We start from the raw sequence: 16,631 nt of genomic DNA, 5'->3' as shown, positions 1-16,631 counted from the left end.
TCACTCCCATGAAGTGTCATTCGCTAAGGTCATCAAAATTAATTCTTACAGGCAGACACTAGCGCCACTTTGAGCCACTCAGCACGTAGTGACATTTTGTGTTTTCTTACCAGGGGTCCCCGCAAAGCTTGATGCAGCCGCACACAAAAGTGGCCATCAGGATGAGGGCCACGTTGGGCACGCCTTTCCCCCCTTTCTCCAGAGATTTGTACATCGTGTCCCTGCGGACACGGTCCATTTTTGATCTCCAGATAAAGCGGAAGATGGCTCGGGTGACTGTCACGGCGCAGGAGCGAGGTATGGGCCAGACCTGTGCCAAGTACAGCAACACCGAGAGCACCTCGCACCTGATGACCAGGTTTTTTCCCACGATCGAGAGGGATCATCGATCCCACAGTCCCAATTTCTGCTTCACCTTAGAAATACGCTCCTTCCAGTTTTCGGTGCACGCCCCGGCCCCCCCGAACCAGATCCCAGCACCTTCAGGTAATCCGACCTGACAATGAAGGGGACAAAGGATCGGTCGGTCCTGTTCCCAAAGAACATGGCCTCGCTCTTGGTGCGATTTACCCTGGCCCCTGAGGCCAGTTCGAACAGGTCGCAGATGCTCATCAATCTGCGGACCGACAGCTGATTCGAGCAAAAGACGGCAACGTCGTCCATGTACAGGGAGGCCTTGACCTGAGTGCCTCCGCTGCCTGGGATCGTCACCTCTCTTATGCCCGCATCCCTCCTGATGGACTCGGCAAAGGGTTCGATGCAGCACACAAACAAGACAGAGGAGAGAGGACAGCCCTGCCTGACTCCAGATTTGATCGGGAAGCTTTCTGATTCCCACCCGTTGATTGAAACGGCGCTACTGATGTTTGTGTAGAGCAGTTGGATCCAATTGCGGATTCCCTCCCCAAACCCCATTTTGGAGAGCACGTCCATCATGTACGTGTTCAAGCTGTATCTTACAATTGAAAACTTTGGTGCTTTGAAACATAACCTAGCTACAATGACTGTTACTATGTATGCATTCTAAACACTTTTTCCTGAAGGCGACTCTTGAATTGATTATAAAAGAAAGTATTTGAATAAGAACTGCTTCATAAGCTTAGATTAAAAAGACCATGAATGCTTGGGAATCTGAAATAAAAATGCTGGGAATGCAAAACAGGTCATCTGATATCTTAAAAGACAAAGATTAACATATTGGCCCATAATTTGCTGGAGCGGGGCATCTCGTGACGTGCTCCGTTAGATTGTTACCCTCACCCTTCAGCTCGAAAATGTTTTGCACTGCAAATTGCTGGAACTGCAAGCTGATGACGGGGGCGAGGTCAACAGGGCATCTGGGATCTTAGTGAATAGCAGGACCAACATCCTTAACCAGTGAAATTTAAGGATGGAGACAGAAACCGAGGAACGACAGAGAAGGAAATAGGGTGAATTAGAGTCAAATTAGATATAGAAAGAGAATTAAAGTGAGGAAAAGAAAGATTGGATTAAGAGAGAGAGAAAAAAGAGACAAAGGGAAAGTAAGAAAAAAAATATTGGCCCAGAAATTACTCACCCAAGGTGAGTAATGACGTCCTCTCTCTCCGCTGGCGAATCTATTGAGTAAGTTCACGAATGCGCACTAAAACCCGGAAATCGTGAGCTTGCTCCCATTGGTTTGCCGGCGGTTTGACAGGTCTAAATTAAAGGGCCACCTACGCTACAATCAATAAAATCACTAAACGTTCATAAACTTACCCATCTCCCCATCTGGAACAAAGATACGCCACCAAAAGGTACGCTGGAAAATACCAGCTCTTTGCTACTTTTTAAAAGCGTGATGACTGTTAGTTACTGAGAAACAACAAAAATTAAGTTTTAAAAATGTGGAATGTCATATTACACTTATTTTAATATTTTCTGATCATTAAAAAAAATGTTTAGAAATTAAAAATGTAAAACTTTTTTTTACTTTTAACTTCTGTAAGTTTCATTACATTAAATCATTTGCTTGGCTTTTTATAAGATATGTTAAATTTTTATTTAAACTAACATACAGAAGTTTACTTTAAATGAATGATTCCTACTTGCCTGCTTGTCGGCATGACTTCACTTCTTGACAGATTCTGTGGGCGGGACCTCCATTCCCACAGTCTCTATCGGATCCTAATGAACCTGCGCTGGATCCATAGCGCTAAACTTAAAAAAAATAGAACAGGGAACAAGTGGACATTGGAGACTACAAGGTAATTTTATTCGTGGTGTTTGTCCGCAGGATGTGCGGACAGCCTTGCCATGCCGGTCGGAGCAAGTTCCGGCCCATTAATTAAAAAATTTTAAAAACAGCTTGGAACAATTTACTGCCTGTAGGAATGAAACTCCACAATTCCAATTGTTTCCTTTCTGGGCCGGAGAGATTGAGTGGCATTGCAGGAACATAAATCGCATCCTTACATCGTTAAGTGCCAGCCCTAACTTTCTGCGGCAAGTTTAATTCATTTTAACAGCGCAAATGCAGAAATGTTTTGATACTCACAGGGAGGTTGACGGTGAGCTCCCGTTTTCGTGAGGCTAACAGTGGAGTGGCACAAATCGTCCAGCAATTTGTGGCAATTCGCAACTCACGGCGTATCTCTTCGTTGACGCAAATTACTGAGTTATTTACACACTAATAACGGTGAGCGCATTTAACTCGCCGTTATTTTCCCAGCAAATTCAGGGCCATTGAGTGGGACCTGTCTTCAGAACACAGTGCATTTCCAACATTTTCTACTCTTGTTTCATTCATTTGTTTTCAAAGAATTTCTTTGACCTTTTCTAACTATGCAAACTGGATCTGAAGGAAATGTAGGAATGAGGTAAATCAAGAAGTAACTGGATAGGGCCCTACAAAAATAATCTGGGCCACTGCCACCAGGCATCCCCTCACCCCACTATCGTGACAATTCCCCAAGCTTATCTGGCCGCCAGCCCATTTGGGGTGGGCAGCTCGGTGCAATTTAAATAAAGCCAGGTCCACTAAATGGCTCTGGCCTCTTCATTGCCAGAACAGGTGGGCCTCTGGCACGCTCTGCCGGTTGACCCCATTCACACACAATGGGGTTGATTCTCAACTTGTTGCCGGGGCGTAAATCTAACGTTGTGGATTGGCCACGTGTTTCAGAAATTACCCGTCTGTGCCGGGAATTGAATGAATAGAACCGATTGAGCATTAGGACCCAGCAGAGTCCTCACCGTTTGTTATACTGCACTTGGGTGAACATTTGGCTGCTGCTCTTTATTAATTGTTCAAATAATTTTTAGAATATAGCTAAAAAAGGATGGAATTGAGAACAGTGGATTGTGTAATCTGTGCGGTAATTGAGCAGGAAGTGAATGGCTGCAAATCGAAGGAAAGGATAGTAGAATTAAGGACTAGGATTGAAATGCTCATAGAGATTAGTAAATGCCCCAGGTTCCTAGAAGTGTTCAACGAATAAGGAGTGAGCATTGGGCACAGAAGGAGAAAAAGCTCAGCATGGGGACCAGCTGGAAGAGATAAGAAATGAATTTGTTTGGAAGCGGTAGTGGATCAAGATACTGACAGGTGAAAAGGAATGGCTACAGTTGGGAAAGGTGGTTAAAGAAGAATCTTGTAAAAGCAGAAGAGTAACATAGGAGTAACACATAGGTTTCATGGAACCGATTAGCACCAGGAGCTACTCAGGAAAAGGAGCCGAGTAAGAATCTCAGCGACATAATAATGTACCGAGAACAAAAGAGGTGTGGAGAGTAAGTGAGATTGTAGTGGTTCAATGATTATATTTAGGAATAGCAAAGCTAAAGCTAAAGGTAGTGATTTGTTCTCACAGTTGCCAATCATCCACTTTTTGTGCCGGAAACAGCTTTTCCGGCCCCTGTTTGTGATGCTTGAAATCAGTTGATTTCCCATTCCGAGGCTGGAAAAGCTGGTGTCTGTGTGCAGCGCGGACATTGGCAACTATGGACAGTTCGTAGTCCCAGAAGACTGAGAAATGCACAAGAGGATTTGGATATTTCCAACCAATATTGTTTCCTCGGAGATGTCCTGATGGTTATTCTTCAATAACTGCTGTGTGTAGTTACACAGAACAGACCAAGAACGTAAGAACGTAAGAAATAGGAGCAGGAGTAGGCCATACGGCCCCTCGAGCCAGCTCCGCCATTCAATAAGATTACCGACCCTGATAACATTCCAGCTTCTTGTGCTAAAGACCTGTGCACCAGAAATAGAAATTTACCTCCCCACCCCAGCAAAGCTATTACAATGGAACTATGACCATGAGACATACTTCTAGTTACAGCAGCTGCTCTTCCAGGAAATATGAAAACATATTCCTACCTACCCAGTAACTTGCAGGTCTATTATTTTTGATATGTAAATTTAAGAGTCTGCCAGATTCTGCATGTATTTAGTTTCCTTTCAGCTGAAGAAATGACTTGGTATGGTACATGATACATGGTACATGTTTTAAATGGTGCCCCAAACCTGCCTCACCCAAAGCAAAGCTTCAAAATGGTTTCTGGATTATGTGCTTTATCCTGGCAGTCGCCTCGTTGTCGATCAGAGGCACAGAAATGGTTTTCTAGGATTCATCTTGTTCTGTTTATGTGTCAAACCATAAGTAGCATTGAGATAATTTAGTCAACTATTTTGCTTACTATTTCACATACTTAGCAATCTGTCAAAGTACAGTTGCTTAAATAAAAAAGATTCCAAATTTTTGCTTTAGCATTTAAATAAATATATTTCAATCTGTAGGAAGTAGAGTATCGGAGGTTAATTAACCTGCTGATGGGTTAAACTGTTGACTGGTCCTGAAAATGTTGAGTACTGTTGCTCTCCATTCAGCTTTAGGCTACACAGTCTCTTTTTTCAGCAGGGTTAAAATCGCCCCTAGCTTGTGTGGGTAATCTCCTAGAGCAGAAAGCCCTGCAATCGTTTAAATGAGAGTTGGGTTATGTGATGAAGAGGTTACCGACCCTGGTAACATCCCAGCTGTTGTGCTAAAGACCTGTGCACCAGAACTAGCCATTTACCTCCCCTCACCCCACCCCAACTAAGCTGTTGCAATGGAGCTATGACCTAGGCATCAACCCAACAATGTGGATAATTGCATAGGGATGTCCTATTCACAAAAAGCTGAACAAATCTAACCTGGCCAGTTACTGTCCTATGAGCCTTGTACATTGTAATCTGCTTGCCATAACTTGTCTCTGTTTCCACACACAGGTGACTCTTTCTCATGTCATTACTTCAGTATCATTCATTCTTTCCTTACAGCTGATCTCTCCTCCGCCCTCTCCTTAATATCCTGCTTCTACAGTATGTTCACATAAGTATCCAGCCTTTGTTTCTGTGCCTCCTTCAGGGCCCACACCTGGGCACCAGCTTTGTATGTTTTCCTTTGCACATCCCGGGGTAGAAATTGGTCCTCATTGTGCCTGTTGGACAGGCTTAAAACGAGCGCAAAAAGGACCAATTTCGGGGCGCAATGTCCTGCTCCCCAGAAACCCCTGAAAATTGAAATTGGGTTGGACCATTTTTCCGGTGTCCGGGGTGGCCGGCTAAAACAGGTGTCAGGCATCTTCCATATGAGGGGCCTAATGCCAATTTAAGGACCATTTCCAGAAATGGGGCTGTCCTGGGTGGAGCAGGTCTTGGACCTGCTCGGGTTTTCTGGATATGGATGTGACTGAAAAGGAATGTAAATTTTCTTTTTTTTTTACTTTTAGTGCTACCCCTGGCACCACACAACTCCTGCCGGCTGCGATCGCCCCCCTTCCGTTGTCTACTCCCCCCCCCTTATCTGAGGGCCGCTGCTGGCGAAGAGACGGCCTGAATTTGAAGCCTTTCCTCAGGCGAGCTACCTATGGAGGTGTGACCGGTGCTGGCAGCTCACCCCGAATATCTAGAAAAGGCCCGAGGACCAATTGTTCACAATTCTCGGGCCTCCGTCTTTGGACGTGCGTTGCCTCAGCAGCGCCAAGTCTGGACCCAAAATGGGCTACCTCCTCCCACATTACATCAAGCGTCAATGTGCAACCCTCAGGCTCTCCACATCATATCTCTTTGCTTTAAGAACTAGTTGATTTCCCGTGCTGTTGCTTATGGGTAGTTTGGGGCATAGTTGCATTGTTTATCTGTATAATTGGCCTGAACTTTTGAAGTCATTGGTTCAGGTACTCCCTGTGGGGAAGTAGCCTAAATAGTACTGAGGTTAATTAGTGAAAGTTTCTCTCATTGGGTTGGTGAGGACATGGATGATGTAGGACAGGATGCAAGCAGCAAAGTTTTGGAGGAGCTGCAGTTTATGTAGGGTGAGGCGTTTGAGGACATTAAGGAAGGTGTTGGAGAAATCAGGATGGAGGTGACAAAAGTGTGGACCGAGGAATGTCACAAAAACACATTATGGGTGAAATTCGTCCTGGGCGATTGCAAAAACGGGCAAAGCGAGTTGGCCGCCCGTTTTACACACCACCTGATTTCGTTTCATGGAAACGCTAGTTTCACGTCAGAGCAGCAAATTGAAAACCAATCCCAATATATTTACAGCTTTTAAAGTCTTATAATATCTACTAATGCACTAGTAAAAATACTGCTTAATAAATGTTCAAGAGCTTTGAAGGTCACACGCTTTGGAACTTGAAAGGGGACTGATCTTTAGTGCGTGTAATCCAACAATTGCAAGTTAGAGACGCCAGCTGGATTTCTGAAGAAACGAAACCGAAACTAAAGAGGCAGTTTCGATTTCCTCGGGATCTTGAAAAAAAACAGAGAGTGAAAAAAATAGGTCATGTCTCTCGGCTTACTGTGGTAAACAGCAATTATTTAAATTACAGGGTACGCCCCGGTTCTCACTGCAAAAAAACTTTCCTGTGCCTAAAATATGAATAAATCGAACTCATTGAGCATTTGGACCCAGCAGAGTCCTCTCAGTTTGCTATATATTCTATACTGAAGGAAATGCTTGGCTGCTGTTATTGAGATCTGCTGCAGCTGACCTTGGCTTTGGGTAAGCCCAACATATACCAGTTAACATATAAAATATCTAATACAAATTTGATGCAGGGTAGCATTTTTTGCGATATTACTTTTCCATAATAATCACTTGAAAATCGCTTTATCTTGGCAGTCGTTTCCTTGTCGATCAGAGGCACAGAAATGGATTGTTAGGATTCATCGTGTTATGTATTCATTTGTCAAAGTATGATCATAAGTAGCATCAAGATTATTTAGACAACTATTTTGCTTACTACTTCATACTTAGTCATCTGTCACAGCACAATTGCTTAAATGAAAAGGTTCCAAATTTTTGTTTTACTATTTAAATAAATATATATCAATCGGTTGGAAGAACAACTTCGGAGGTTAATTAACCTGCTGATGGGTTAAACTGTTGACTGATCCTGAAAATGATCACTACAGTTGCCCTCCATTCAGTTTTAGGCTACACAGTCTTTTTTTTTCAGCAGGGTTAAAATCGCCCTTTATGTGTGTGGGTAATCTGGAGCAGAAAGCCCTGCAATCATTTAAATGAGAGTTGGGTTATGTGATGAAGAGGTTACCGACCTTGATAACATCCCAGCCGTTGTGCTAAAGACCTGTACACCGGAACTAGCCATTTACCTCCCAACTCCTTCCCAGCTATGTTGTTGCAGTAGAGCTATGATTCTGGCATCTATCCAACAATGTGGAAAATCGCGTAGGGATGAGGGACTTCAATTATGTGGAGGGATTAGAGAAACTGGGATTATCCTTAGAACAGAGAAGGTTAAGGGGAGATTTATAATAACAGCAACTTCCATTTATATAGCGCCTTTAACGTAGTAAAACGTCCCAAGGTGCTTCACAGGAGCGTAATCAAACAAAATTTGACACCGAGCCACATAAGGAGATATTAGGACAGGTGACCAAGGATGGAGGATAGAGAGGTAGAAAGGCGGAGAGGTTTAGGAAGGGAATTCCAGAGGTTAGGGCTTAGGCAGCTGAAGGTACAGCCGCCAATGGTCGAGTGATTAAAATCGGGGATGCACAAGAGGCCAGAATTGGAGGAGTGCAGAGATCTCGGATTGTTGCAGGGCTAGAGGAGGTTACAGAGATAGGGAGAGGCGAGGCCATGGAGGGATTTGAAAACAAGGATGAGAATTTTAAAATCGAGGCATTCCCGGCCCAGGAGCCAATGTAGGTCAGTGAGCACAAGGGCGACGGTGAATAGGACTTGGTGCGAGTTAGGATATGGGCAGCAGAGTTTTGGATGAGCACAAATTGATGGAGGGTGGAAGATGGGAAGTCGGCCAGGAGAGCATTGGAATAGTCAAGTCTAGAGGTAACAAAGGCATGGATGAGGGTTTCAGCAGCAGATGAGTTGAGGTAGGTTGGAGACGGGCGATGCTACGGAGGTGGAAGTAGGCGATCTTGGTGATAGAGCAGATATGTGGTCGGAAGCTCATCTCAAGGTCAAATAGAACGCCAAGGTTGCAAACAGTCTGGTTCAGCCTCAGACAATGGCCAGGGAGTCGGTGGTTAGGGAATGGAGTTTGTGGCGGGGACCGAAGACAATGGCTTCAGTCTTCCCAATATCTAGAGTGGGGAAATTTTTGCTCATCCAGTACTGGATGTAGGACAAGCAGTGTGACAAATCAGAGACAGTGGAGGGGTCAAGGGAGGGGGTGGTGAGGTAGAGCTGGGCATCGTCAGTGTACATGTGGAAACTGACATCGTGTTTTTAGACGATGTCGCCGAGGGGCGGCATGTAGATGAGAAATAGGAGGGGCCCAAGGATAGATCCTTGGGGACTCCAGAGGTAACGGTGTGGGAACGGGAAAAGAAGCCGGTGATTCTCTGGCTACAACTGGATAGTTAAGAATGGAACCAGGCAAGACATGCAAAATTATGATGGATATTGATAGAGTAAATAAGGAGAAACTGTTTGCACTGGCAGGAGGGTTGGTAACCAGAGGACATAGATTTAAGGTAATTGGTAAAAGAATCAGAGGAGAGAGAAGAAATCTTTTTACATAGCGAGTTATGATCTGGAAGGGTGGTGGAGGTAGATTCAGTAGTAACGTTCAAAAGGGAATTGGATAAATACTAAAAATTCAGTTATGCCAACATTGCCCACATCTCAGGAATTAATAAGAAAGCACCACCTCTGACAGCAGCAGCAGCATGACTACATTTTTATTGGAGGTTAACCACTGATACATCCCAACAAAAATGAAGTATAATTCAGTTTTTAATCGAGTAATCACTTAAGAGTGAAGAGTTATAAGTTCACTGAAGGTAACTGGACAAAATTTGAAACCAAGCTTTACTGATAACAATTTGAACCAACTCTAGCTGCAGTTATAAATCTGCTACCAGGTGAAGTTACTACATAGCACAGTCTAGTCTTCCCTTGTAACCTTTTTAATTGAACTTGCCTTTTTTGTTGATTCATGCAGGTAGGTCACATTGTGTTCCAGCTGTTACTGAAACCCGCAATTCTTGTATTGGTCGTGGTTGAAAATATCGGAAAAATGCAACACCTGGTCTGTATCGTGTTGATCTTGTCTGCTTCTTTCAACACAGGTGAGACGTAGATTTATGTGGAAATGCTGATTGATTTCAAATACTTGTAAAGTTATGCCTGGCCCTTCTGCAATCTTACTGACCCATCCCTCTTAAAAGAAGTTTCTTTCTTTTAAGAACATAAGAAATAGGAGCAGGAGTAGGTCATACGGCCCCTCGAGCCTGCTCCACCATTCAATAAGATCATGGCTGATCTACAACCTCAACTCTACCTTCCTGCCCAATCCCCATATCCCTTGATTCCCCTAGAGTCCAAAAATCTATCTATCTCAGCCTTGAATATACTCAACGACTGAGCAGCCACAGCCCTCTGGGGTTTTGTTGGGAAACAAGTGAATATTAAAGGCCCATCAAGTTGATAAGAATAGAAAAGGAAAATAAATCAGAAAATACTGAGTAGGTAACTTAAACTTTGGATCTTCAAAGGCTAAACACTACAGACAGAAGGGAAGGCACATGTCTTGAGGATATGATCAGGATTAGATACTTTCTTGGATTCCAGGGAGCTAAGGATCTAATCCACACAATGGGGATAAAACTTAACGTCAGTTATAGAGGTAGAACAGAATGGAGGAAAGTTCTTTGGCATTGGCATCAAAAATGAAAGTTGGAGGAGAAAAATGAGCCAAAAAGAACTAGCAACTGTACCATCAGGATGGCAGAGTGGTGAAAAGGAGGATTCACAGATTATTGGCAAGTGACCAGGAGGAACAGCACCTGGAGGTCAGGAAGAGAACAGCTGAAGCTGCTTTTCCATAAAAAATACATTTAGCAATTCGATCAGTTGACTCGCAGAGGTTATGAGCACAGAAAAAGCTTAGGATTCTTGAGACTGATCAATATGGAACTGTATTTATGAGGGACAGGCATGATTGAACCAAGATGCAGTACCACCTATGATTGAAGGGAAAGAGTGAGATATGAAACTTTTCATGCCACCTGGAATAACATCAGTTATTTCCCTGGCACAGACAGAAGGAGCAGAAGAGAATCAGCAAGAAATCACAGACTCTCCCAGTTGGGATTTATGGTGATTAAAAAATAAGGGATGGTGTACTAATCTATTTTGAAGCACATCTTGTTAATATTTGACTGTAATCTTGAGCATATGCAAAAGGCATAGTGGAGATACATCCACCTAGCTATAATATATTGAAAGTCTTCCATATAGTGGACACTTTCTGTAAATATCAATGCAATTCCAAAGTAATCCATTGATTGTAAGATGCTTTGGGTCATTCTGAGGATGTGATAAGATGCTATGTAAACACAAGTTTGTATCCTCTGACGCACTGTGATCAATGATATGAGAGATTTGTCACTGTGTGTGTGTGTGTGTATAAAAAAACAAATACTTTTAAAAGACAAAATAAAAAGAAAATTCTCTCATTCTGTTATTAATCTGCTCCCCTTTACAGGTTCAAGCTTGCCTTGGAGTGACAAAGGTAACACCCATTCTTCTCTACTCCTCCCTCCTTTCTATACTGTGTGGCTTGTGTGTCCATAGTGATCGTAAAGTTCTGTTATTAGGTTGTGTTGCTAAGAGGAGCTTCTTTTTTTCTCTTGACTTGTTTATCTTTTTCATGTGTTCTTTAAGGTGGGAGGTGGCAAGGCTGGGGGATGGAACACTTTCCCACTTTTCTTTGCGCCAGTATTGTTTACTGTATTGGGAAAGTGACAGTTGAGCACTCAGCTACTTTTGCACCCATTGACTGGGAGAGAAAATGGCCAGGTGCTGCATTTTTCTTAAAGCCCGGTCCTCCCAACCACCAGCCTTAGCAAATCCAGCTGCTTGAGATCTGGTGCCAATAGCATGGCAGTAAGCAAAAAAAAAATCTTAATCAGAGCTGAATTAAGGATTCGTGGGGCTCACCCACACAACCGCACCCCCCCGCCCCCGCTACAAATCCTCCGATCCATTAAAACATACCCAGAAGGATAAGACTGGGCTGCTGCTCTCCAGTGCTGGAACTTGTAGGGCACAGCTCGCCATCCCTGTAGGGGGCCCTATATTTGGCTGGGGCCCATAGTTTCATACGTTAATGTGTCCCTGACCTTATTAGTGCTCATGATGAGAAGAAAAGTACTTGTGCATTATACAGGTAGTCTGCAAACAAATAAAGTGACAGTCTAAATTTAACTTGACTGATTTCCTACATTACAAGTATAGCAGTCAAGAGGTTAACAAATGAGCAGCTTGCCTCCCAGTTGTCGAATCCTTGTCTAATGCTTGTTTTTGGTCCATGTATTTGCAGATTGGTCAACAGTTGCCTGGGTTGCAGGAGGAGCAGGTAAAGAAATGACTTGCATTTATATAGCGCCTTAACACATTCTCAGGATGTCCCAAAGTGCTTCACAATCAGTTGATTACTTTTCATAACTATTGTTATGTAGGCAAATGTGGCAACCAAAATGTGCACAGGAAGGTCCCACAAACAGCAATTGAACGAATGACTAGATAATCTGTTTTTAGTGGTGTTTGTTGAGGGAGGAATGTTGCCCAGAACACCGGGAGAACTGCTCTTTTTTGAATAGTGCATGGCATCTTTTGCTGCATCCACTCGTGCAAGCAGATGGTGGCCTTGGATTAACATCTCATCTGAAAAATGGCACATCTGACAATACAGCACTCCCTCAGTACTGCACTAAATTGTCAGCCTAGATTATCAGGGGTAAATGCCCTTTTGCAAATTCACCTTTTCTTTTTTTGTGAATTTGGAACTTTAAAATGTGAACTTGTGACATAGTGAGGAGCTCTTTAAAAATTAGGAAGCTGTAGTAGAATTATACAGGTGCTAAGTGAAGGGCTGCCTCAGTTCTTTCTGATTGGCTACAGATGGCATCGGTCACAGCAAGCCCCTTACCTCCATTTCTTCCCATGTCATTTTAAATTTGTTGGAGCCATGATCTCTCTCGCCAACAGCCCATTCCCTTTCGCTCTGTAAAGATCCCAGGTGTGGCCTGCTTCCTCTGGCTCTTCAGTGACCCAGGCCCACTCCCTTTCACTGCCACTATAGAGTCAGCCTGCCCCCTCCTGCTGGAGTAACAAACCAGCCTGTGCTGTTGCAAGGAACTAGTCCAGCCCGAAAGGCCCTGGATTCAGCAGACATCCTTCTTGTTCAGTAGTCTGCTTTAATTTCCTCCCACGGCCCCACTGCCACTGCCAACCCCACCCCGCCCCCCCCGTCAATGAAGAAAATAAACAGAAGAGAGAGCTAAGAAATGGGATAGGGAGAGCGGAAAGTGAAAAGCAGATAGTGGAGCAGCCATCTAGGGGAGAGAGAGAGGAGTGAAAAGCCTAACTGATCTAGAAATGAAGAAGAGAAAGCAACCCAGAAACGGTGGGAGAGATAAAGTGAACCAGATAAGAACAAAATGAAACACAAAAAGGGGAGATGGAGCAAAACAAGGAAAAGAGATCAAATGAGAAGAGGAAAGAGAGAAAATGTGTGGGAGAGAGAGCAAATGAGAAAATGTGAGAGACAGAAAACCAGAAAATGTGAGTGAGAGAGAAAGCAAACCAGAAAATTTGAGAGAGAAAGCATTAACAAGAAAATGTGAGGGAGACAGAAAACAAGCAAACCAGGAAATGAGGAAAAGGAGGAGGGGGAGAAAAAGAACCATAAGAGAAGACCAAAAGAAAGTGAAGAGAGCAAAAGGGATGAGCATGGCAAGCGTATTGAAGCAGAAGCATAACTCAGTATATCATTGATAAAATAGAAATGAATTTTGCACTTGCTACGTAATGGCTAATACAGACCTATAAACAGGTTGGCCCTGAATATTCGCAGGATTGCACCCACCAGTGCCCTACAGCATTCATCCTGCCAGAGTTTGTGGGATCAGTGGGATGGCACTTCACTTGTATGGGACAGATGGGTGCAAACGCCACTGTGGGTGCATTTCTGGTACCCGCCTGCCCCATGCAGTCAGAAAATCCGGCGCCTGCCCACCAATGGGAATGGGGTTGCTCATGCCCCTTCCGCCCCTCCAAGATGACAACCATGTCCCCTTTACACTCAAGAAATTTTTTAAAAATCTTATCAGTTTTCAGGGATCACACCCGACCCAGACCCCTCCCTCCCCCTTTCCATGGGCCCACCTCTGCCATCTGAAGGCCTGTACACCTAATCTCACTCAATGTACTATGCCAGGTCTCCAATGAGCCAGGGAAGCGGGCAATCCCGGCATAGAGAGTCCCCGCCCTCTGATGTGCACCCCAATTACACTGACTTCTAAGGGGTGGGCCAGTAAATCCCAAAAATGGAGGCAACCCGACATTTTCTGATGGGTTCTGCTGGTCTGTCACTGAAGTCCAGAGGAACTCCCATGGATTTTCGGTGTGGTAATGTGCTATTATTTGACCCCAGCTGGAGTATTGTATCCAATTCTGGGCTCCACACTCTAGGAAGGACGTCAAGGCCTTGGAGAGGGTGCAGAGGCGATTTACTAGAAGAGTACCAGGGATGCCGGACTTCGGTTACATGGAAAGACTAGAGAAGCTGGGGTTGTTCTCCTTAGAGCAGAGAAGGTTAAGGGGAGCTTTAATATAGGTGTTCAAAATCATGAAGGGTTTTGATAGTGAATAAGGAGAAATTATTTCCAGTGGCAGAAGGGTCGGTAACCTGAGGTCATAGATTTAAGGAATTGGCAAAAGAACCAGAGGTGAGATGTGGAGAAATTTTTTCATGATCTGGAATGCATGATCTACCTGAAAGGATGGTGGAAGCAGATTCATCAACAACTTTCAAAAGGGAATTGGATAAATACTTGAAGGGGGAAAAATTTGCAGAGCTATGGGGAAAGGACAGGGGAATGGGACTAATTGGATAGCTCTTTCAAAGAGCCAGCACAGGTATGATGGCCTGAATGGGCTCCTGTGCTGTGTGATTCTATGATTTTTTTTTACACATCAAACCCATGTTACTCCATTGTCATAGGTCGTGCTACACTCATCAGTCCGTAGTGAAAACGGGATGCAGCATCACTCCCCAAATATTTAGTTCTCTTAACAACTGTCTTTTTATTGTCCTACTTTGCAGTTGTTGCAGTCGTTGCTGCCCCAGTTGCCGTCGCTGCAGTTGGCTTTACTAGTGCTGGAATAGCAGCTGGATCTGTAGGAGCACAAATTATGTCTGCGGCTGCGTTAGCTAATGGAGGAGGTATAGTAGCTGGTGGTGTTGTGGCAACCCTTCAGTCTGTTGGTATGATTCCATGTTTGTTCTTTTTTTTAAAAATCAAATTGAGAATCAGTTATGAAGATTGATGTTAATATAATCACTGGTCCAACACCTTAAATAAATCATCCCTCCATATATAAACTGGTGAGGGGTGGTGTTCTATGGTTTCTCAGACAGAAAGTTATCAGTCTTGGCTGGGGGTGAGATAGTGATTGAATATTGGAGGAAGGGTGTTGGAATAAAATTCCATTGCTGCTATGTTTGTTTAATTGAAATGAAACTGATCAGCAAAGTAACTAGAAAAGGTTCTATCATATGATTTGTATTTTGAAATATATTATATAATTACATATTTAAAGCTATGGTTAGCAAAAACTGTGGATGAACAATTATATCCATATAATTGTTCCTTTAAATCAATAAGCCTATTCAAGAAGGGCAAAAGCACCAAAAGGGACAGACACTTCCCAACAGGGGAGGAGAGAAAACCTGGGCACCCTTCATATTAGCACTGTTGGAGGCCTGAGAGTGGGTTGCTTGGCTGTGCTTTTTTTTGAAAAATGGTTCACAGCATAGAATCATCTGAAGAGAATGTGTATGTGTGGAGGCAATTTTCTAAATAAGTTTAGGGAATATGTCATATAAATATTGCTACACTTTAAGAAGCATTGTAAAGATTTAATATATTTTTCTTCTTTTATTCATGAAGGAGCCGCTGGACTCTCTGCTGCTGGCGCTGCTGCAGTAGGAAGTGCTGGTGCTGCAGCTGGCTATGCTGCTAAAGCGGCTTTTTGTGATTCTGAAGACAAGTGCTAAAATCAACAGAAACAGCTGCTTTCAAAGTAGATACTCGGCAGGAGTTAGGCAGCTTGTGCATGGGATGAAATGGTATTCTGGTATTACCAGCTGAATATTCTATCGATTGGGATTTCAAAATAAATCAAGTAATTGCAAAAACTTTTAATTTTAGTATCGGTGATTCTGTATTTTTACTGCTGTTCAGATGCCTTGTTAACAATCTTCTCAATTAGAATTGGGTTAAACATTCTACACTGTTTCAGCTCCAGATATCATGTTGTTCTATAACTGGTCACTGCGTGAATGGAAACATTCAGCTCTGACTACATTTTAAAGAAATGACAAGTGTTCCATGGATGCTGTAAGGGCACCATTGAATGTAATACCAATATTTATTTGCATGGTCCATACCAAGAATGAAGATTGATAAGTTTCTGTCAGTTCTGGGTTATGATAGAAGTTTCTGTTAATTGCAAGGGGTTAAAGAAAGGTCATGAGTGATATGATTGTACAATAATAATAGAAGGTGGACTCTCCATTGGGAGATGGGGGGGGGTGTCCCCAATTCCGTGCCGTAATTTTGGCAGAAGATCGGCTGAAACACCGTTTCTCCAGTGTTATTGCTGGAGCAAATTCCAGGTAAACAAGTAATAAAGTTAAACTTTAATGTTCTGGCTCAGTGTTGGAACACAGTGGGGAAGAATTTCTGTGTGGGGGTATATCCCATCTCCCGCTCTAATTTCAGCGGAAGATTGGCCTAAACCACAGAGATATAACTGGAGTCTCAAGGGTCTCACAAGTGAAATGCATGAGATTTCTTTTGCGGTGGGGGGGGGGGGGTTTACTTTGTAAATAAAGTATACAGTTCATAAAAAAAATACATGCATCTCTTGGTTGACATATGGGTCTTGGAAACTCTTCATCTGGAATGTCTTATGTCAGAATGATTTGCGATGGTAAATGTATAGATTGCCTTTACAAATGAGTTTCGTAGAAGATGTTATAATACTTTACATCACACTACCATACGTTGTAATTTTATGGAGCTAAATCTTTACCAAATAAAATCTAAAATAGCA

General features: G+C 43.2%; 1 protein-coding gene across 2 annotated transcripts; it reads left to right on the top strand.

Annotated features, from left to right (window-relative positions):
* The first annotated feature begins 6,786 nt into the window (after positions 1-6,786).
* On the top strand, positions 6,787-16,631 carry LOC137342534 (interferon alpha-inducible protein 27-like protein 2A). Of its 2 annotated transcripts, none has more exons than XM_068006473.1 (6): positions 6,787-7,016; positions 9,448-9,574; positions 10,993-11,019; positions 11,830-11,865; positions 14,617-14,736; positions 15,464-16,631. In XM_068006473.1, exons 2-6 carry the CDS (start codon positions 9,523-9,525, stop codon positions 15,568-15,570), a joined length of 342 nt encoding a protein of 113 aa, XP_067862574.1. In that variant the 5' UTR covers positions 6,787-7,016; positions 9,448-9,522; the 3' UTR covers positions 15,571-16,631. The 2 variants fall into 2 exon arrangements, with proteins under 2 accessions (XP_067862574.1, XP_067862573.1); XM_068006472.1 differs by having other exon boundaries at positions 6,797-7,016; positions 14,617-14,778.

The sequence above is a fragment of the Heptranchias perlo genome, chromosome 26 (genome assembly GCF_035084215.1).
Source record: "Heptranchias perlo isolate sHepPer1 chromosome 26, sHepPer1.hap1, whole genome shotgun sequence".
NCBI lineage: Eukaryota > Metazoa > Chordata > Chondrichthyes > Hexanchiformes > Hexanchidae > Heptranchias > Heptranchias perlo.
The sequence above is the reverse complement of the archived record's forward strand: the minus strand, read 5'-3'. Positions and strand labels throughout refer to the sequence as shown.